The 23131-nt window shown below is 41.3% G+C and overlaps 1 protein-coding gene across 2 annotated transcripts in view; it reads right to left on the bottom strand.

Moving 5' to 3' along the window:
* The window catches only part of MYBBP1A (MYB binding protein 1a), a 1224315-nt gene that overhangs the window by 704173 nt on the left and 497011 nt on the right, over positions 1-23131 (bottom strand). For both annotated transcript variants that reach the window (XM_044054196.1, XM_044054197.1), the window contains one exon: positions 12253-12361. In XM_044054196.1, coding sequence (XP_043910131.1) covers positions 12253-12361 — 109 coding nt within the window. The remainder of the gene's footprint in view (positions 1-12252; positions 12362-23131) is intronic.

A 23131-nucleotide genomic window follows, 5' to 3' on the forward strand; every position in this document is an offset into this window, starting at 1 on the left:
CTGGATAACGAAGGGCACAAAACTGCTGGCTGATAAACAGTTTATTTTAATGCCACTAAAATTACACACGCATTTTCGTCCAAATAGCTCTGACTTCCTCAGAACTAAAAAAAAAACCCCAATCCACTTAAATTAATATATACAAGAATCGTAGGGGTGCTACGGTAGCGTTTTCGACTCATAGCAAGACGTTGTCCCGTTTGATTCTCAGCTAGAGCGTCTTCTGTGTGGAGGCATACGTGAATGGGGCATGCCTTCGTTGAAGATTGTGCATCAGGGCTGGTAACCCAGTATGTAAAAATCCACTACCAATCATTAGCGGACCGGAGTACTGCTGTGGCGACCCCTAACCGGGAAAAGCCGAAAGACACAAACAATCAATTAAATGAATTAATGAACTACCAAAAATGTAAAGAACCAGGTATGAAAAGCAGAATAAACATTAAAAAATAAACTAAAATATCTAACTGGTGTGCTGCTTTGATGTAAAAAAAAATGTGATGAACTAGAAATGTTAAAAATATGATACATATTTGAAAATATACAAATATCACATAATAACCTAAATGTGTCATGAGTTAAGAAAACTATATAAATATATATAAATATATATATATAAATATATAAATATATATATATATACACTCCCATGAACTAAAAATGATGTGATTAAAACATCTATATTAAATATAAAAGAAACATGAAATCATAATTTTGCTGCCCTCAATTTGAGTAGTGGCACAAGTGAAATATGATCATTAAGACCCGGAGATTTGTTACGATTCCAAAAATAACTGCCAGTAGGTTTTCTTTATATTCCAATTTGTGTTCCCTGGGACCGCCTCTGGGTTTCTTGGGTACAGTTTCTAACACAAAAAAAGAGAACTTGGCATTGATGCATGATAAAGTATTATGTCCATAATTACTACCCTCCACCCTTATCGGGTTCCATGACACAAATATTGGGGTTAGAACGTAGGGAATCCAATAACTTTCTGTCCCTAACATCAAGGTTAGAAAAGATTTTGAAAGAATCGAGGTTTTTACGTACCTCATGTTCAATAGTATTTTCCACATTTTTGAGTTGAGGACGTGAAGTGGGGGGTTGAATTTCTTGGGGGGAATGGAATCCGGTAAATCTGAATTTTCCCCAAAAATGTTTAAAAGGTTTAACCATCTAGTAAACATTTTGAGATCCAATAAAATTTGTGGTTGTTTACTTTTACCACTGGGTACAAACTTAAAACCTTTGATGAATAAATTGAAAAAATCATCAGTGATTTCTAACCGGGGGGTGGGGGGTGGTAATTATGGACAAAATCCATAATTTATGATAGTAAAATGCATATCCTTCTACATGATGACTCCAGATACAGTAAGGTTTCTATTAATGAAATCAACATTTCATATAAGAAGATTGGCTTAGCATTAAAAGACCTGTTTGATCAAGGTGTCATTGATCATAACACTTACCAATATTTATACCACCCCCATCCTTGTGTATCTTCTATCTTCGGGATACCTAAAGTACATAAATGTGTAGATGCCCCCCCCACTCAGTCCCACTGGAGCTTCAGAGGGAGCTAAAATCTCCCCTATAGCTAAGTACTTGAACTGGAAACTCAAATCTTTATGGGGTGGTGAACTTCACATTCTTAAAGAGTTATGGGAATTTCTGAGCAAGGTCAAACCAGAACTATCAGTTCATGATCTTTTATTTACTACAATAGATGTAGTTGATCTGTTTTTGGTAATTCCCCATGACCTAGGTTTGACTTGGTTTGAAGAGGCCCTAAGAACTAGGCCAGGGGCAACTGAAAATTATATCTTTTTATGTAACGAATTTGGCAGAGCTTGTTTTGAAAAATAGTTTTCGATCTTCTGAGGGTGAATTTTACCACCAGGAGTCTGGGGTAGCTATGGGAGCTAGTTGTGCTACAACCTTTGCAGATATCATTGCATCTGTGTGGGAGTATAAATTTGTACACAACTGTGCTTACTTCCAATATTGGAATTTTTACTTTAGGTTCCTGGATGACATTTGTATTTTTGGTTAGGGGGTGAGGATCTTTTGAATGATTTTATTTCCTATCTCAATCAAACTACTGATTTTTTCAGGTTTACTTACCAAGCTAATCCTTTTACTATTCACTACTTAGATGTTACGCTACAGAAAACTGACTATACTTTTAAATCTGTTGTCTTTAGAAAGCCTACTTTCTCCAACACGTATATTAGTTACAGCAGCACACATCCCTTTTATCAGAAAAAAGGTATCATTAAAGGTCAATTTGTAAGCATTTGTTGTATGATTTCTGATGATTCTGATTATTTTTCTGAATGTGCAATGTTGCAACAGATGTTTTCTGAACAAGGTTACCCCACCGAGCTTATCAATTCTATTAGGACAGAGGTCACACATGATACGAAAACTATTTACTAGGTATGGAAAGTAGTTTTTCCAGTAAACATGGTTGTATGAATTCCAGTGAGACAGGTTACAATAGGGCATTTTGTTACCAACTTAAGCTCTAATGCCCACTACATCAAGAATATAGTGTTAAAAGAATGGGACAAGTTCTCAAGTTTTACTGATGTACCTAATTTAAAAGGTAAATCTATCAAAGTAGTCTTTAGGAAGGGGCAAAACATCAAAAATACGCTTGAGATGGTTGGACATGATGATCCGTTTATTCATAGAAAGAAGGGCACCTTTAAACGTGGCACCTGTAAACCAATGTTCTTTTATAAATAACACGGAACAGGTTTCATTACCATGTAGACGAAAAACATTAACTGCCAAGACCTACACCAATTGTAATTCCCAGGGTCTGATCTATTTAGTCACCTGTGGATGCTGTGACAGTTTCTATGTTGGCATGACAGAGAGACAGCTCAAATGTAGAATATATGAGCATATGAATGACATCAGTAAGTGTAATGTTAACAATGCAGTGTATAAACACACTTTATCATGCATCAATGCCAAGTTCTCTTTTCTTGTGTTAGAAACTGTACCCAAGGAACCCAGAGGCGGACCCTGGGAACACAAATTGGAATACAGAGAAACCTATTGGCAGTTATTTTTGGAATCTAACAAATCTCCGGGTCTTAATGATCATATTTCACTTGTGCCCCTACTCAAATTGAGGGCAGCTAAATTATGAATTCATGTTTCTTTTATATTTAATATGGATGTTTTAATTGCATCATTTTTAGTTCATGGGAGTGTATATATATTTTTTATATTTATATAGTTTTCTTAACACATGACACACATTTAGGTTATTATGTGATATTTATATATATATATAATACCTGCGGTGGTGCAGCAGTAGCGTTGTTGCTTCACAGCAAGAGGTTCTCCTGTTTGATTCTCGGCTGGAGTGCGGGGAGTGCCTTGTGTCTGGAGTCTGCATGTCCTCCCCGCGGTTGGGTGGGCGTTTGAAAGACATGCGTGAATGGGCATGCCTTCGTTGAAGGTTGAACGTCGAGTGGCACCTTGGCATTCGTGAAAATCTACTGCCAATCACTAGCGGACCAGAGTTCTGCTGTGGCGACCCCTGAATGGGAAAAGCCGAAAGAAAACAACAAATATATATATATATATAAAATATTTTTAACATTTCTAGTTCATCAAGTTTTTACATCAAAGCAGCACACCAGTTAGATATTTTAGCTTATTTTTTAATGTTTATTCTGCTTTTCATGCCTGATTCTTTACATTTTTGGTAGTTCATTAATTCATTTAACTGATGCTTGTATAAGTTAATTTAAATGGAATGGGTTTTTTTTTAGTTCTGAGGAAATCTGAGAGCTATTTGGATGAAAACGCGTGTGTAATTTTAGTGGCGTTAAAATAAACATTGTTCTTTATCAGCCAGCAGTTTTGTGCCCTTCGTTGTCCAGTATTTGGATTTTCAGTTTTGTTGGACTGGACTGTGACTCTCTTTCGTGGTTTTTGTTGCAAAAGAGAGTAAAATCCCATGAGTGGAAGTGCTCCAAGGTCAGCCTCAGTAAGAAGCTGAGATCTCTTATAAGAACCTCCTGATTCTAAGGGCAACTACAAAGCATTCTATAGCTATGTCAAGAATCTCAATGGCAACATCCAGATCTGTTCTGAGTTACAACACAACGGCATGAAAATTACAGAACCAACTGATACTGCCAACATCCTAGCAGATAGGTTCAGTGCTAACCTTACCCCCTCTCACCCCCTAAAGGGCCCATATCTATACAGGAAGAATGCAGAGTCCCTGTAATCATCATGGAACTCATAAACAAAGACATTGGTAATCTTCAAACTCTGGACCCCACTCAGTTCGGGTTTGTGAAAGGCAGATCATGCCTTCTGAACTTGATCGACTTCTTTGAGACAGTCACCAAAGCAACAGACGAGGGTAAGGTGGTTCACACAGCCTGTCTTGACTTTGCCAAAGCTTTCAACACCATCTCCCAATTCTGGAATTATAGCTAAACTCACTAAACTAGGTATAAATCCCTACGTCACAAGATGGGTTGCCAACTGGCTCACTGAAAGAACCCAACACTGTAAAAGCTGCAGACTCCAAATCTGACCTCAAAGCAGTGACAAGTGGAGTACCAAAAGGTTCAGTCCTGGGACCTCTTCTGTTTGGTATCTACTTCTCTGAAGTACAGGCTAACACAGAAGGCCTCTGGCTAATGAAGTTCGCAAATGACTGCAAACTAGGAGTCATAGTAGAGTCCCCAAATGATGTGGACATCCTACAGAAGGGCCTCATTGAGACAGATGCCTGGTGTCAGAGGCATGGCCTCATGCTCAATGCCAAAAAGTGCACTGTCATCCCCTTTGGTAAAAACTCTGTATGGCATAAACGGCAGTCTACTTAATGCTGAATGTGTGATAAGAGACCTTGGGACCCAGGTGGATAGTAGTCTCGCCTTTGATAATCACATCGCCACAGTAGTCAGGAAATCCTTCTGTGTGGCACACCTCATCACAAAAGGGTTCTCATCCAGGAAAAAATAAGACATTGTTCCCCTCTACTTCGTGGTCATTAGACCCATTATAGAGTACAACACCCCTTTTGGAATGTACCTCACAAGACATCATCAGCAGCTGGAAAGGCCACAGAAGTACCTCATAAAGAGGATTACTGGCCACAAACAGATGCCCTCACTGACCATCTCAAAAATCTCCAGCTTTACTCTGTAGCATATCGCTTACTCTGAGGAGATCTCTGCCTAACATATAAAGCTATGTTAAACCCAGAGCTGTCGGACATGCTGCACCTAAAGAAATCCCAATCCCTCCAAGCTACACGATCTAGGGACCTAAACCTTGTCACCACAATAAACAGGACATGCTGGAGGGGTAGATTCCTGTCCCAGAGACTTCTTATACTCTGGAACAAGCTACCCATCTATGTCAAGCAAAGTTCCTCATTAGTACTCGTCAAAAAAAAGTCCTGGTGAGTTAATGGGAAACAGGAAATACACTCCAGGGATCACTTCTGTGGCTCTGCTTGACAGGGGCACAGGAAATTAACTTTCTTGGAAGGCATAAGCCAGGGAACCTTGTTGGCTAGGTTTACTTAGGCCCTTGGGCCGACAGCCTAGTACCTACCTATGAACCTATAAAAAGTTAAGTCCCATGACTGGAAAAATTCCCTTATTAGCCTCAACAAAAAGTTGAGATCCCTCATCAAAACCTCCAAAGCCAGCTATGAAGGCAGAATTGCAGCAGACACTAAAAACAACCACAAAGCCTTCTATAGTTATATCAAGAATCTTCCCAGCAACAACCAGATTTGCTCTGAGTTACTGCACAATGGTACCTCCTATACTGAGCCAACAGATCTTGCCAACATACTGGCCAACAGATTCAATGCCAACTCCCCCCCCCCCCCCCCAAGGACCAATCTCAACACCGGAGGAATGCTCGGCACCCAGCATTACTGGAGCACAGGTTAAAGCTGCATTGTGCAAGGCCAAGAATACAGCTTCCATGGGACCAGACAATATTCCTGGCTGTGTTCTACATGAATTACAAAGTGAACTGGCACCACATCTGTGTGCCCTGTTCACTCACAGCCTCACCTCAGGCTTTGTCCCTACCAAATGGTGCACTGCTACAGTCATCCCTCTCCATAAAGGAGGAGTGACTACAGACCCTGGAAATTATCGCCCTATTAGCCTGATGAGTCTGATATGTAAGGCTATGGAGCGCATCATCATGGATCTAATTAACAAGGATATAGGAATCTCCAAACTCTAGATCCCATGCAATTTAGTTTTGTGAAAGATAGAGCATGCCTGCTCAACCTGGTTGACTTCTTTGAGTCAGTCACCAGAGCTGTGGATGAGGGTAAGGCAGTTCATAGAGGCTACCTTGATCAGGCCAAGGCCTCTGATACAATTCCTCAGCTAGGAATTATTGATAAGCTCACCAAACTAGGCATCAACCCCTACATAGTTATGTGGGTTGCAAACTGGCTCACAGATAGAACCCACAGTGTCAAAGTAGCAGACTCCAAGTCAGACTGCTGACCAGTCACGAGTGGAGTCCCACAGGGATCGGTCCTGGGTCCTCTCCTGTTTGGCATCTATTTCTCATAAGTCCAGGCCAACATGGAGGGACTCTGGCTGACCAAATTCGCAGAGGACTGCAAACTGGGAGCCATTATGAACTCCCCAAGTGATGCAGACATCCGGCTGAAAGGCCTCACTGAAACCAATGCCTGGTGTCGAAACCATGGCCTTAAGCTTAATGCCAAAAAATGCGTTGTCATCCCCTTTGGAAAAAACTCAATTCTCACTAATTACCACACTGATGGGAGCTCACTGAACACTGAAGGTGTTATAAGAGATCTGGAGTCATAGGTTGACAGCAACCTCTCATTCGAGCACCACACTGCCACTGTAGTCAGAAAGTCCATCTATGTGGCACATCTCATTACCAAGGGTTTCGCATCCAGGAAGAAAGAGGTCATCATTTCTCTCTACTCTTCCATCAGACCAATCTTAAAGTATAATGCCCCATTTGGCATGTACCTCACTAGACACTTGCAACAGCTGGAGATGCCGCAAAAGTATCTCATAAAGAAGATCCTAGGCTTTAAACACATGTCCTATATGGACAAACTCAAAAAACTCCAGCTATTCTATGTCTCATATTGTGTACTAAGAGGCGATCTCTGCCTGACTTACAAAGCCATGTCAGACCCAGCTGTGTTAAAAATGCTACATCTAAAGAAATCCCAATCCCTCCGCACCACACGCTCTAGAGACCTCAACCTCATTACCACAATCAAGAGAACATGCTGGAGAGACAGTTTCATAACCCAGAGACTGCCCATGTTCTGGAATAGACTTCCCATACATGTCAAGCAGAGCACCTCACTGGCCCTCTTCAAGAGAAATCTTGATGAGTAGATGGGAAATAGAAAGTTCACCCTGGGGATCAATCCAGTGGCTCTACTTGATAGGGGTACTGGGAACTAACGTTGGGCGGCACAATGCGAGGGAACGTCTATGGGCTAGGCTTGTAAAGGCTCCAAGGCCATTAGCCTAGTACACACCTATGAACCTATGAATGGGAGACAGCAGAATGTGTCAATTACAAAATTAAACAACTGAGAGGATGGCAGGGAGGCGGTAGTAGGATATGAAGAACCTGTTAAAGAGTTGCTTAAACAGCCATAAGAAGGAGGCTCAGGAGAAGCCTTAAATTAGTGAAATACCAAAGAAAATCTAACTGCTGCAGCTGTGGTCTAGATGATAAGGTAAGGTAAAGATGTGATTTAGTCACCAGGTGGCTGTGTCACAGATGTCTGAGACCAGTTGCCTGGCTGCACTCCAGACATACAGATGTTCATGAGTGGTATAAGGAGCTGAAGTTTGTACTCTGACTCTGGAATTGTAAAGTCTCTGAATGATACAGGAGTGTATGAAAAGATCAGGATCACTTATAAACTGAATGACTACAAAGTTATCAGGTACTGCACCGCCCAAATGGAGAACTACTTCCACATGCAAGCGTACATCTATCAAAGGGAAGGCTCTTTGGCACTTTCAATCACTTCTGATACTTCTGTAATTGGGACTAAAGTGTAATATTAAGTAAAAAATCTAAAACAAAGGGACCAATATTTACAGCACAAAAATGACCATGCATTTCTAGAGATAATGATCATAAAGCAAACCACTGCTAAAGATCCTGCAAGGAGAGGTGGTGACAACCATCAAAAACATTTTGCAAGACAGAAATCTCAACACCAATCTCAACACCACTGAATGAGCCAATTAATGTTCCAACTGTGGAAGGAGGGTCTATTCCTAAACTCACTAGAGTTTCTTGTGTTACCAGGTGCGAGAGAGCCTCAAACCATATCCTTTCTGACCAGAAGACAATAAGGATTAGTTTCTGTCAGTGCCTCCTAAAAGTCACAGAAGACAGATAAAGAACTGGAGAAAACTAAAGGAAGGAGTACAAAGCTCTCCTTGCCAAGAGAAGAAGAAAATGTTCAGTGTGAACCCTCACTTGTCTTGCTGCACTAAGCAGAGGAAGTGCGCAAATCATATTCTCTTGATTGGCAAGCAGTGCCTCTCTTTTGAAAAAACACAACTAAAATGGCTCCTGAATCTCAGCTTTAAAAGAGACAGAGAGAGAGAGAAAAAGAAGGAGCATAGAATGACTGTCTCAACTAGTCTACTACTGCATTAACTTCACCCAGGATAAGAAAAGCTGAGACCGTGCTGCCTCCCTTCTACGATCCACTGCCAGACATTCACTACTTCTCGGCACTGTGGACATCACTGTGAGCCTTCTTACTTGCTCATATACCACATGAATGACTGGCTGTTGGGATGAATTAGAAATGGCCCTGTAAAAAACCTCTCTTCCAAGGTCTTCAGGGACATGAAGGCTACATGCAACTCCAATTGCCAGATTTGAAGGAGCAGAAACTTCCCATATTACCCATGAAGTATCAGTCATGAGTACCTGTGATGGGCTTCACTACAGAAACAGGAGGCATACCTGAAGATAGTTGAGAACTAAATACTGCTCTATGGCCAAGGGACAGGAGGCTGGTACTGGGAAAGGTGTCTACACATAGCAAATCTGAGCTGTCATCTGACAGCCCGCTACAACAACCATACCTTCAGGTAAGCAAACCGTACCATAAAGACCATGATGGTCTTTACGCCCAGGAGGTGCAGGAGGATCCAGGCTTGAATCCTCCAGTGCATCACCCAAGGCTGCTAAGCTTGCATTTCTTGGGCCCCATTGATTGACCATGGACAGTGTCTAGCTCAATGCCAGAGAAAGTAATCCTCTGAGACAGGATCAGATAGGACTTCATCCACTTGAATGGTCCTTCTAAGAGACTGCATAAACAGAAGTGTCCAGGAATGCCACTAAATCATCAGCTATGAGAACACACAGAGCTCCATTTCCTGAAACAGCTTCAGTCACAGCAGCCAACATCCTGGTAAGCATTTTTGATGCAGAAGAATGCCCAAACCGCAACATTTACTACTGAAAGAAAGAGCATTCTACATAAAATCTTAACATCCTCCCTTGTGGATCCCAGGTGATATGCCAGAAAAGCATCCATCATATCCAGTACATCCATGCAGCAGCAGAAAGAAATGGCAGCAGGACTACAACACCATGGAGAGTCACCATCCAGGACCTGATGTACCAGATGAATCTGCTGAAGTCACCAAAGTCCACAACAGGGCAAAAGCCTTATGTCCCTCTCAAAACCAATAACATGATGGAAAACCAGATTCATTCAAGAGGGGATATATTTTATGGCTTGTTGTGAAATAGAGTATGGGCTTCTCCAAAACGTTTTGCAGTGACAGCTTGGTCTCTGCATGGAGCCTTTTTAAAGGAAGACCCAAGAACTCTTAAAACGTGGCCATCTAGCAGCATGTATAGAACCCACTGATCACTGATGATAGCTTCACAAGCCAAGATAAACTCAGACGTCACCGTAGACAACCCTACAGAAAGTAAGGACTGTGACTACTAGCCAAAGAAGTAATGCTCTTGGGCAACCTGAATGACACCACAATGGGCAAAGATGTGTGTGAGGCTTAAGTGCCTTTTTCAGTTTCAAAGGAGTCTTTTTCTTCTTGAAGGAGTTGGCAGGACTTAGCAAAGAAGAGCTGGACAGGAATGAAGAGAGCTCAAGGGGGTCCTCCACAATAAAGGGAGAATGTGCCGCCTTCTGGAAATCATCCAACAGGCTTGACAAGTCCGGATGAACAGAGCCTTCTGTTGAAAGGGACAGCCTTAACAGGTTAACAACCTCACTGAAGCCATATTACACAAGGGCATCCTCACACTTGGTCAAATATAAAATGGATAAGGTTTCAATTGTTAGCTTGCAATTCCTGAGTATAGAACTTTTATTGTTTTACACTAAGAATTATTGCTGATGCCCTTTCTATTTGCACATCAGCAACTAACAGATTTTGGATTTTTTATTCATCTCTGTAGTGGTGTAACTGTGGAGTCACTATATACAACTGAGCAGCAGTGTTTCTTGTTTGCATTTGGTTGAAGCTTTGGCTACCTAGTTTGTTCCAGATGAAGCTTCAAAGTGGTGCAACTTCTTGACATGTAATGTAGCTCTGTACAGGCACAAACCTGAACCTGTTGCTTCAGTCACTGCGTCTGCACAGTCAAACGTACACTGGACTATGAAGACGCCCACACTGGACACTACAGACAGAACTTTAACAGCTTCTTACAGCCAAAACTTGGGGAAGGATTTGTTTTCTAGTACCTGGTCCGCTGAAGAAGTGGAATATGGAAGAGTTAACCAAAGAGCTAAGGGCTCTAAACCCCAAAGCAGGACAGAAAACTCCTGATCACCCTAGTCATATTTTTAGACTCCTTGTCTGATAACAAGGTAGTAAAATACTGTAATCTCTGGGTGTTGCTGGACTGAAGCGATCACAAAGGAGCTAATACATGAATAGCTGGTCAAGATCTCATTCTATTCAGTAGTGTCTAGTACTCAAAAGGATATTGATCCAAAGCTCTTCTTAATTCTTCCCAAGATATTCACCGAGGCATGTTTAGAAGAAACATGGTGGAATGGGAGTAACAAAGGTCAGTCCATACAGTACATTGTGACCCACATGTTTTTTCCAAGACAAAGATCATCCAATAAGGAGGGTTCCCCAGTGTTGCACTAGCAGCTGCCAGCTCATCTGGCATAGTGGAATAAAACCCCAAATAAAGCAAAGGTAACCAGAGTTTGATTAGCAACACAGGCACCTGGAGAAGAACGTCAAGGTTTTGCCTATTCATTTTTCTTCAAATGGGATGGAGGGATGTATGTGACTGAGCATACATTTGGTGTTAGAAGCCCTGTTGGGGATAAGTGATTACACTGAAGGTAGTGTCATAAGGGGGAGCCTATAACAGCATCACATGCAGAGACAGAGACATATTACATGGGTTTACAACTGCACACTCTCCCACCTCAGATGTTATGAGTATGTGTGCAGAATGGATACAGAAGTTAAAAAACAATCCCTGATGAAGATGGGTGCCCCACTTTTGCTTCTGGCCTGGGACTGAATGGGCGAAAATGACTCATACCTAGGGAAGCAAATGAGTATGTGAGGTAGTTCAGTGGCCAGTGGGGGAACAGGAAGAAAACAGCCCATAAATAAAATGACAGCCTAGTAGCTCAGTAGATGAAGTGTCAATGTATCAGAGGCAGGTAGTTTGCCCTGTGCTCAGAACCAAGTCTAGAAGTAAGAAAGACCACAAGCTGAAAGATTAAAAAAATAAATTAAATAGAGTGACACTCCAGGTCCTCAAAACATGGCATCTTTAATTTAGTTAGCTCATCAGGACTTTATCTCATAGTATAACATACCCTCATCATGATTAATACCTATGAGTAAATTCTTTACTTGGGTAAGTGTTTAAAAAAAACACACAAAACAGCCTACCTGAAGACAATGCAAAATATCAAATACACACCCATGTTCTGTAACTGCCCACTCCCTTAAAAGGACAGTACAAATGAACCTAATCATTCGCACACATTCTTGTTCCATTTTCTAAGGGAAAGACCTGCTGAAACTGGATAGGTCCTTCAGAAATGCAGCCTATCTGGACCTGCTCTGCTCAAAGACTCCTGCGACAGATACCTGCACAGATCTATAGCCCTACAGTCATCCTGCACTGTCTTTCACAGCTTATCTCTATTCTCAGGACAAAAAAAATTAGTATACCTTAAACAGGTGAATGCCAATCAACAGACCCAGCCGCTGGAAAGCAGACAGCTTCATGTTTTGAGATTTATCTCCTTTCTTTCGCAGTTCATCCACACACTGAAGCATCCTGCAAAAGTCAAGAAAAAAAGGTTCAGATGAATTAACCTGCAAGTTTCTACCAACATGAAGAATTTTCCATTACATTCCAATGTGGCAGCAACATCTTAATACAAAGTTGCCTTCAGACATGGTAAAAAGTACAGTTTTGTACCTACCATAAATGTAGATGTTCGAGTGTTCACACTGCTGCAGTCATTACACTTGGGTTATCCTGCCGTCAGGCGGTCCCCACAGTCGGCCAAAGTTCCAAAGTCTTGGTCCAGCGTCGGTTGCTGTCGCCTCTTCCCTGACGTCAGTGCGCCAGGGGTATACAAGATGCATCCGACGCCATTTTCTTCAGTTTTTCTTGCCCCAGATGTCAGGTGCCCCCAAGTAGGTAGGCAATACATATTGCTAATAAAACATATAGATAAAATAAAAAACAATACCTTCAGTTACAATCAAATACACCACAAAGGTTGTATAGGATAGAAAGGTATAGATAAGTCCAGCTAGGACAGAGGGGATGGAGAGAGGGTAACCTGGACTACAGCAGTGTGAACACTCGAACACCTACATTTATGGTAGGTACAAAACTGTACTATGTTCATCGTGTTACACTGCTGCAGTCATTACACTTGGGTAGAATCCCAAAGCTAAGGTTGGGTGGCTGGTCTATAAAGAGTTAGGATTGGCTATGAGGCCCTGCAGAACTGCACTGGCAAATCCTGCTCTGGATTTAGAGTAGAGAGACAAGTGGTAATATGCTCGGTAAAGGTGTGCACTGAACTCCAAGTTGCAGCCTCCAAAATTTCCTTGGTAGGTACTCCTCTGAGAAAGGCTGTTGAAGTGGCTGTTGCTCTGGTGGAATGTGGCCTAATGTTATTAGGGGCAGATTTTCCATGCTGTGTGTAGCAGTAACGAATACAGTGTCCTATCCATTTGGAGATAGTCTGCTTTGAGATAGCCTTGCCCTGTGATCCTGCAGCATATGCTACAAACAGTTGCTCAGTTTTCCTGAAAGCTTTTGTTTTGTCCAAGTAGAAGCGTAGCTGCCTGTGTATGTCCAAAGAGTGTAGAAGTTTCTCCCCTTTATTCTGGGGGTTTGGATAAAAAGTTGGCAAATGGATGGTTTGGTTAAGAGCCACACTAGATACCACCTTTGGCATAAAGGTAGGGTTTGTCCTTAAAGAAACCATGTCCTGATGAAAAAATTATAAAAAGTTCCACTGCCATTAATGCCTGTAGCTCTGAGACTCTTCGTGCTGAAGTTACTGCCAGGAGCAGAGCTGTTTTCCATGATAAAAATTTTAGATCGGCTGTACTGGCTGGCTCAAAAGGTGGCAGGGTCAGTTTTTCCAATACAAAATTGAGGTCTCAAGTTGGTGTTGGTGCTCTCCGGGGCGGTCTTATGTTTTTAGCCCCTCTGAGGTACTGCTTTAGCAAGGGATGAAAGAATAAAGGAGGATCCGTGTAGTAATGTGCTGAAATAGCAGAGGCGTGGATCTTAATTGATGAGAAGGATAGGCCTTTGTCCAGCAGCTCAGTTAAGTATTGTAAAATCTGAGGAATGTTTGGGCCAAGAGGGTCAAGGCTTTGAGCCTGGTTCCAGGCACAGAATCTCTTCCATTTTTCTGAGTAAGGTTTCCTGGTGCTAGGCCTCCAAAATGACATCCATAACAGCTTTAGAGAGAGGTGTTGCCTGTTTGACTAATGAATCTGCCATGCAGCCAAGTTTAGGGTTTTGAGCTGACCGTGCAGGATCTGATTGTTTTGTTGAGTCAGAAGGTGTGTAATTTGAGGCAAAATCCATGGTAGGCCTTGAGCTAAGTTCTTTAAGATTGGGTACCAGTGCTAGCGTGGCCAGTCTGGAGCAATCACAATAATCTGTGTTTTTTCTTGTCTGACTTTTAGGAGTACCTTTGAAAGGAGAGGCAGTGGTGGGAAGGCATAAACTTTTAGGTTTTTCCAGCTGAACGAGAGAGCATCCACTTTCCATGCTTGTGTGTGGTAAGTCCTGTTGCAGAAATTTTGTTGGCAATTCAGTGGGGAGGCCAAAAGATCTATGTCTGGGCATCCCCATTTTTGCGTTACCATGCTGAAGATCTGTGGATTCAATTTCCATTCGTGAGGGTCCATGACATTTCTGCTTAGATCGTCTGCCAGAGTATTTTTCTTTCCTGGCAGGAATTGTGCTTGCAGATGAACTTGATAAGTTAGAGCTGTGTTCCACAAGGTCATGGCATGCCTGGATAGGGGATAAGAATGAGTGCCCCCTTGCTTGTTTATGTACCACATTACTGTGGTGTTGTCTGTCTTTAATAATAATTGTCCTGGATGCAGAAGGTCCTTGAAAGCTGTTAGGGCATTTTGAACAGCCAACATCTCTTTTACATTGATGTGAAGATGCATTTGGTCTGTGGTCCACTTGCCCTGAATACATTTTCCTGCCATGTGTGCTCCCCAGGCGTAATCCGAAGCATCTGTTGTTAGAGTCTGCCTGGCTGTGGGTAGAGTGAAAGGCTGACCCTTGTTGAGGTGACATGCCTGTGCCCACCATCGAAACTCCTGTTGTAGGCAGGGAATTATTGGTATTACTGCTTCTAAACTGTGAGAGTGTGGAGTCCAAACACTTTTTAGGTACCATTGTAATTTCCTCATATGCAGTCTGGCATATGGAATTAGTAGTATGCAGGATGCCATGAATCCCAGGGCCTGCAGAATTTTTCTTGCAGGGAGATGGGACTTTTTTGCCAGTAATTGAAAATATTGAGTCAGTTGTCCTTGTTTGTCTGGCGTGAGATAAGCCATCTGGGCCGTTGTATTTAAGCTGGCACCCAGGAATATTATCTGTTGTGAGGGCACTAGTTTTGACTTCTTTTCATTTACTGTGTACCCTAGAGAAATTAGCAACCTTTTTACAAATGCCAGATGCTTTAGAAGAATGTCCTTTGTCTCTGCTTGAATGAGGCAGTCGTCCAGGTATGGATATATTTGAATTCCTTTTTGTCTGCAAAATGCAATTACTGGTGCCAGGTACTTTGTAAAGACCCTGGGCGCAGTAGATAAGCCAAATGGCAGTGCAGAGAATTGGTAGTGCATTGTACCAGCTTTGAATCTGAGGTATCTTCTGCAATTTTGTCTGATAGGGACATGCAGGCATGCCTCTTTGAGGTCCAGAGTAACAAGCCAAGCCTTCTTGCCCAGCATGGGAAGAAGCTGCTGTAGTGTCAACATTCTGAATTTCGGAACATCCAGGTAAGTATTTAGAGTTGAAAGGTCTAGTATGGGTCTCCAGGCTTTGTCCTTTCTGGGGACCAGGAAGAGTCTTGAGTAAAATCCTTGTCCTTGTTCCTGCTGTGGTACTTTTTGAATAGCTCTCATGTCCACGAGGGCTGAAATTTGTTTTTGAGCCTCTGCCCAATGATTTTGTGGCAGGTTTGGCATTCCTTTTAGCCTTGGTAAAGTGTGAAAGTGGAACTTGTAACCTTGAGACACAATATTCAGAACCCATTTGTCTTGGGTGATTGTTTGCCAGTTTTGAGAAAAAAGTGCTAGTTTTCCCCCTAAGGGGGCTGCCAAAAGGGAAGTGCTTGGCGTACAAAGGGGGAAGTCATTGGTACTGTTTCTTGTAAGGTTGAGACTTGTCCTCACCTCTTTTTGGGGTTTGGGTACCCCACTGTCATTGTCTGTTAGAGCCTTGGGGTTGAGATCTGCCTCTCTGTGGCCTGTCTGACACTGGAAAGGACCAATTCTTTGTAGGCCAATTTCTGCTAAATCGAGGTGGCTGTACCTGTAAGAAATCTTTGACTGTTTGCATAGATTTAGCTTTATCCTCCATTTTCTTTAACACCTCTTCTGCCTTAACACCAAACAAGGTATCATGCTGTAAAGGAGCATCCAATAATTTTGCCTTAACATGATCAGGTAAAACTCTGTTCTTTTAACCAAGCATGTCTTTGAATCACAGAACCTGTAACTGCGGCTCTACAAGAGGCCTCTAAAGAATCAAAACCACATTGCAGAGTATGTTTTTCCCACCTGTTCAACTGCATGCAATAAATCCTGCATTTCTTTATAGTCAGGAGCTTCTGAGCTTGCAAGCATTTTCTGTTTTAACTGAGCCATTAAATATTGTTGGTACTCAAGCATGTGAAACTGGCAATTTAAAGCCCTTATTGCTAAAGTTGCAGAAGTGTAAACTTTCTTCCCCCATCTATCAAATGCTCTAGAATCTCTGTCAGAGGGGACTGGATGTTTTGCAATGGAAGCCTTAACCCCTTTGGGACCCTGGGAAATCGTTTCTGGATCAGCAGAAGGGTTTTTATAAAGAAACTTGTGAGAGTCAGGGACTCTATAATACCTATCTGGCTTGGCTGGTGCAGGGTGCAAAGAATCAGGAGATAAGCTGGATTCAGAGAACACATCATCCACAATATCTAACACAGGCGGAATTAGCCAGGGGCCTGTGCTGAGGCAATAAAAGGAAGTCCCTGAGCCTTTTCTTGGATTCTGAATAATCCTGACTTTCCCAATGGAAATGCTCCCTCATGGTATGTAAAGTTTCACCAAAATAATAATCCTCAGGAGGAGAGGCTGAATGGATAGATTCTTCAGCATCAGAGTCCTCATAGGGGGGTAGAGAGCATCCCTGGTCTGAAGAGGAATCAGAGGAAATGGAAACCTGATCAGAGGAATCATAGTCTGTATCCTGCCTAGGTCTTTTCTCAGGATGGGGATGGGAACCCCTGATTAGAGTAATGAGGTCTTTGGCCATTTTAAGCATCTGTTTCTTAGGAATGGAGGACTGTCCAGGAGAATGCTGTACTTGCTTCTTTGTCTTTAATGGTGTTTTTGTCTTGGCTGTTGCTTTAATGGTAAGTTGTGAAGGTCTGAAAACACCCTCAGAAGCCGATGCCTGCTCAGTGGCTCCAGACCCATCTGAGGGATTAGTTTCCGTAGGTCCAATACCTTGAGTTTCCAGAGGCCTAGTTGTCTCCACGTGGGAGGCGGAGGTGGCCTGTGGCTCTGAGGTAGTGGGTGTCAGAGGCTGTGAAAGCGCCTCACTGAGAACCGGCAAACCAGCGACTGGCCTAGAAGAGGCTTCGTCGTCGGTTTTGGACCTCGGATGCCTGTCTTTATCCTTGTCTTTGCGTTTTTTTCAGAACTGCGGTAGTCGGTTGATCTGACGGCATAGTATAATTGAACCTTCGGCCAAAGTAGTGCAAAGCAAAATCAAAACGTCGTTTTATAGTGCGTTTGTTAAATCTAGCACAAAACCGACAACTAGTGACGTCGTGATCAGGGCCTAGGCATGGAATACAGTAAGAGTGGAAGTCCTTTTGAGGTATTTGCTTCTCACAAGAAATACAATTATTACCTTTTTCTGACATCGGTCTGAGGCAAGAAAAAAGATTCCCCAACAGGGTACTTCGCTTTATTGAAGACTTCGGATCTGAAATTTGACTTCAAAAATCTCAGGAGTCGGCTGACCAACACTTGCGAACTACTTTTGCTTCGGGCACCGCGCGGCAAGAAAGACTGAAGAAAATGGCGTTGGATGCATCTTATATACCCCTGGCGCACTGACGTCAGGGAAGAGGCGACAGCAACAGACACCGGACCAAGACTTTGGAACTCTGGCCGACTGCGGGACTGCCTGACGGCAGGATAACCCAAGTGTAATGACTGCAGCAGTGTAACATGATGAACATCAGGAGTTAACGAAATCTAATCTAAAGAACCACAAACAAAGTATTAATCAATGGCTAAAGTTAAACTAATGACAGCTAACAAAGGCAAATATGGATCTTTGCAAGCATTGTTGCTTGCTCAGCTATTTCAAAAAGGAAAAACAAAAATGGTTATTTTAACTGAAAAGGCTAATGCCAATTTTGCAGACAACTTAACAAGTCTTTGGATACAAGTGAAACGTGACATGGCTTGGCTGCACAGGAGTAGTACAGTAACTGAATCATTCATTTTTATCCTGACTTTTAATGGGAACAAGGTAGAGAAACCAATCCTGAACAGGGTACCAACCCCATCAGGGGATGCACATATGCTCACTAACGCATGACACACAGACACAGCCTATGTAAATGTATGATCTAACTTTGGTGAAACAAGACTGAATGGCAATGCCGACCAGTCTTGTGTGTCAGCCAACCTTATTTTGCAAAGGTCATTCAATGTTGTTCAAATAATTTAATTAAATAAAAGCACCACTAACAGACTTCTGTTCAAGATGGAAGTGACCAGATAGCTCTTTTCTGTGCTCCTTTCTAACTTGGCCCTCCTGCCTTGAAAGAGTTAAGTTTCCAAATTGAATTCAAGATTTATTACCTTGAGTAGGTGCTAGCATTTTTAAGGTTTGAGATTTACAAGTCTTAAAAAGAGGGGGCTATGCTTCAGTCACCATCAGACGGGCAAGCTCACCATCAGACAATGCAACTGTGGCCTTACAACAGATTGTAATGGATACCAAACTGGAGAAAATGGTTGAAGAATTACAAAAAGATAAATTTAATCCTAACATACTACATGGAAAGAAAGAGTGTGAGACAGTTTGCTGAGATTTAGGATATTCTTTCAGCCAACTCAAATCAGATAACTGAGCCAGACATCACATTAGCCAATATGGCAGAAATAATATTGGTTGGCTAAAAGGTTAGAATACATCTTCTTGGTCTCAGACAGACAGATTACGAAGATCATGCATTACACAAGAATCTAAAACTTATGGGCTTCACTGATAATGTACAGTTTAATGACGGAATTTCTTTTACTCTGGTAAGAAGGAATTGACTAGTCTCCAACAGGATACCACTACCAGGAAAGGATTCGTATACTACATAAGGGCACAAACAGTATTTCTGTCACAGTCACCAAGACTGCATATGTCAAGATCAATTCTGGTGTGTTCGCTACCCATAATTTAAAGGAAAAGATTCTTTCACCTCTTTGGGCACCAGGGAAAACTATTATTTAAATCGCAGTTGATTTTTTTTTAATAAAACTATTCTCCTGAAACATGAAAAAAGCAAATAGCCTTCAGCCCAGTTGTTAGGCTTTGTCGACAGAAGGGGTGGAAATGTTCCCTTTATTCAGCACTCTGGGGGGGGGGGTCTAATATCCTAAAAATGTCAGCAGAAGCAAGCATAAAACTTCATGGACCAACTTCAGCAATCAGAATCAACAGGTAGCAATCGATAATATTACACCTAACATGCCTTCTTCACCAATGTTGAGACATGCCTCTGAATACACTCCTGAACCATTTCCTCCATTTAAAAGACAGATCACTGATGGCTGCAAAGCAAAAGAAGTCACTGGGGCAACCACAATGAAACTTCAATACACACAAAGCCAATATTAAGAGAGGATCCAGCTGTGCATCTTGTATCAAGTTTAGCATAAGCAACTACTTAATGAAGATGACAGCTTTAATGTATGGCTTACATTTTATGGCTGAGATTTTACACATGAAAAAAGTGAGTTGTTTGCACTGTGCTAGCAGTTATAAACTTCCTCAGACGTGGACTTCAATTTGCAAGTTACCCGATTGATTTAACATGTGCACTATGTACCTTCTTTGTTAGAAATTGCAATGATTTAGGCATTCTGAAAATTGAGAGCTGGATCAGCAGGGGGCAAGCCTGTATGAATGATTGAATGAAGTTTGGCTTTACAGCCCTCACTCCAAACATACTTGTGTTTATCTGCCCAGGCCTTCACCTGGACTCTACCAACCTGTTTATACAGTACAATAGAGTTTATATGCTTATTTTTTATGTGGTTGCTAGGTGTTACTGTTTACCACAAGATGATACAAAATTTATGGTGATGCTCACTGGTAATAATGCACCATCCATGAAGGTATTTTGGGGGGTGATACAGGAGACTAAAGGATGATGTGCACAGTTTAAAGGCGGTCAATGGTTTAACTGTTCTCTTGCTATACAACACTGTCCAGCAGCAAATGTATTGTGCTAATCTTAATACTTAATCAACTATGGAGAAATTTCTTTGTATAATATTAATATCTTTAAACATGCTATTAAAACTAAGAAGACATTTTTGCTACATAAGGAAATTAAACCGAAACATAGCATTGTTATGAGAAAAACACTTGAATAGTGAAGAGCATTCCAAATTTATTAGGAAAGGATACAAGCACTGTGCCGTCTCATGTTACCAAGATGGCAGACGAGGAAAGCTAGTTATCTTCATAAAAAGGTAATTTCCATTTGTAGTGCACAATTTATGGTTACATAATTGGGAAAGGTTTAGTACGATTAAAGGTTAGCTACAGAATACTCAGCTATCAGTATTTTGTATATTCCTCCCTGTACTCTACAAAGGAATTTGGTGGGTATTGTTTCAGTAGGGTTTGGTAACTTGGAACAAAGATTGGAATTTATTTCTGCAAAAAAATTCAGTGGTTGTCCCAGAAGTTTTTACATTCCAGCCTTGTGTAAATTCTTGAATCAGCTTTTCAACATTATAAGTATCTCTGACTTACACAACTTTCAATCGGTGGACCAGGACTATACCTGCTTATCATCATGATTCAAGTTCTTTTCAAGGGCTGACAAGATATTTATGACCAGGGAACATACCAACTAAGGTCCTTCAGAAGCCATATCTGGTGTATATTCCAGATCATGCTCCAACAGAATTTGAAAAAGCACTAGGTCCTTGCTGCTCCACATTTTTTTGGAGGGCTAATACATACTTATGCAAAGGCATTGATCTGAATGAATCTCTCAATGTTTTTTTTAAAGCAGGAACAAGTCTAATTTGGCTAACCTGTCCAAGCTGACCATCCACTTAGGACAGATAGGCTTCCATCCCTCATAAGAAACATTTAAAGAAGAGCAAAAGAAGACTTTTCAAACAAAATGAAGTATGCCACACTGAGACTTACTGGATGTGAAATCACAACAGTGTAGGGGTATATCAGGTATCTTTGGACCACTTTCAGTCCATCAGAAGTGATACACTAACAGGCATTTACAACTCAGAATACACTCAATCAGCCCGAAGTGAAAGAGATGAAATTCATTTAATCTAATTAACAGTATTTGGCATTGAAATTAAAGCAGGAACAAGCTGAAAGGTCCACCTCAAAAGATTTTACTCAACAGAACTCAGGAAGTAGTTACATCCTCTTAGAGATACTACAGTTTTTCACTTCACATCATAAGGACCTACATCCAGATGTATTGCCATTGATGATCAACAGGGCAGAGCTACACAATACTTACATGTACTACATCTTCCTAGGTTGACTTAGGAACATTTCCATTCTATAATTCGTCCATTTTCTATACAAGAAGTTAAGGAGAGTTTTTGTCCAAATCAACAAAAGGGAAATCTCCTGGGACAGACTGGATATCAGCAAAGTTCTATAAAATGGGAGGGGAACCTTTTGTGAAGTTATTCACTGAATTAGCTAAGCAGGTTGTATAAAAGAAATTGGTGCCGAACTCACAGAAGTTTAGTGATGTTGGTCATTATCCCCAAACTGGGTAAAGACTGGCCTTTGAACTGGCTATTACTGCCCAATCTCAGTCTTAATACATGATTGTAAGATTTGTATGTTCCTACTGGCAGGTAAATCGGCCCCCCTACACTTCCTAGTCTGGTCCATATCAACCAGATAGGGTTAAATAAAAGCTGTACAAAGTTTAATAAGCTTTTAAAAACATTTTTAGCTATATATCATGCCACCAGAAATAAAAATCATTAATGTTTACTAGTCTAAATGCACTGAAAGCATTTGATAGAGTAAATGGGGGATTCTTATTTTTAATCTGAGAAAGAATGGGAAATCCACTTGGAGTTCACTGATCTTGTTAAAGCATATGTGGTCTCCAAGGCAATGTTGTACTCTGTTCCCTGGAATTCCTTTATATTGAAGTATTAAGGCAGGAATGTACTTTATCCTCTCCTTCTCTTTGCACTGTATTTGGAGTCCCTAGCTGGAAGTCTAAGGAATCTGCTGAACTCCAATTAGCAAATTTCAGATATACAAATTACTGTTTCACTATACAGAGATGGTCTTCTGGTCTACTTGAATAATCCGGAGGTACAGCTGGATGAAGTCTAAGTAAAGTGCCATTTCTTTTGATCTCTTTGGCTATAAGGTGACCCCATTGAAAACAGATTATTAAAAATTAACTGTTCTCCATCATCGTATTTGGTTCATAAAGTCCAGTTTTTAGCTTACATGGATAATATGTCTTACTCAGGGGTCAAATTTAAGGGTCTATATTAAAAAAGCGAATGCTTAAAATAGCAAAGGCTGATTTATCGACCCATTAAGAATGAACCCTTACAATCTCTAAGACACAGAATAGCGATTTTTTTTTCCCTGTGGAAAAAAAAAAATCGCTGTTCCACCCAAAAAAAAAAAAAAAAAGCTCAAAACACGAATTAAAGTGGGGGGCTGTGCCCGCCCACACCCCTTACTTAAATATACCAAGTCCGAGATCACACCACAGTGGAGGAAATGGCAGAGTCCCAAAAACGGCCCAGTGATTTTTTTTTCCCTGGGGGGAAAAAAAGCACTGTTCCATGTCTTCGGGATTTTAAGGTTTCTCTCTTAATGGATCGATAAATCAGCATTCATTATTTTAAGCATTTGCTAATTTAAAGGGAACCCAAATGATAACCCTAAATGATACCATTAAATTGGCAATTAATTCCATATCACAGGCTATTTTCTTTTGTGGCATGGGCTGGGCTTCTAGCAAAAAATTCTTGCCACAGAATGATTTGTTTTGCCCCCAAT

This window comes from Protopterus annectens, chromosome 13.part0 (genome assembly GCF_019279795.1).
Source record: "Protopterus annectens isolate FY-2018-M chromosome 13.part0, PAN1.0, whole genome shotgun sequence".
In the NCBI taxonomy this organism is placed as follows: domain Eukaryota; kingdom Metazoa; phylum Chordata; order Ceratodontiformes; family Protopteridae; genus Protopterus; species Protopterus annectens.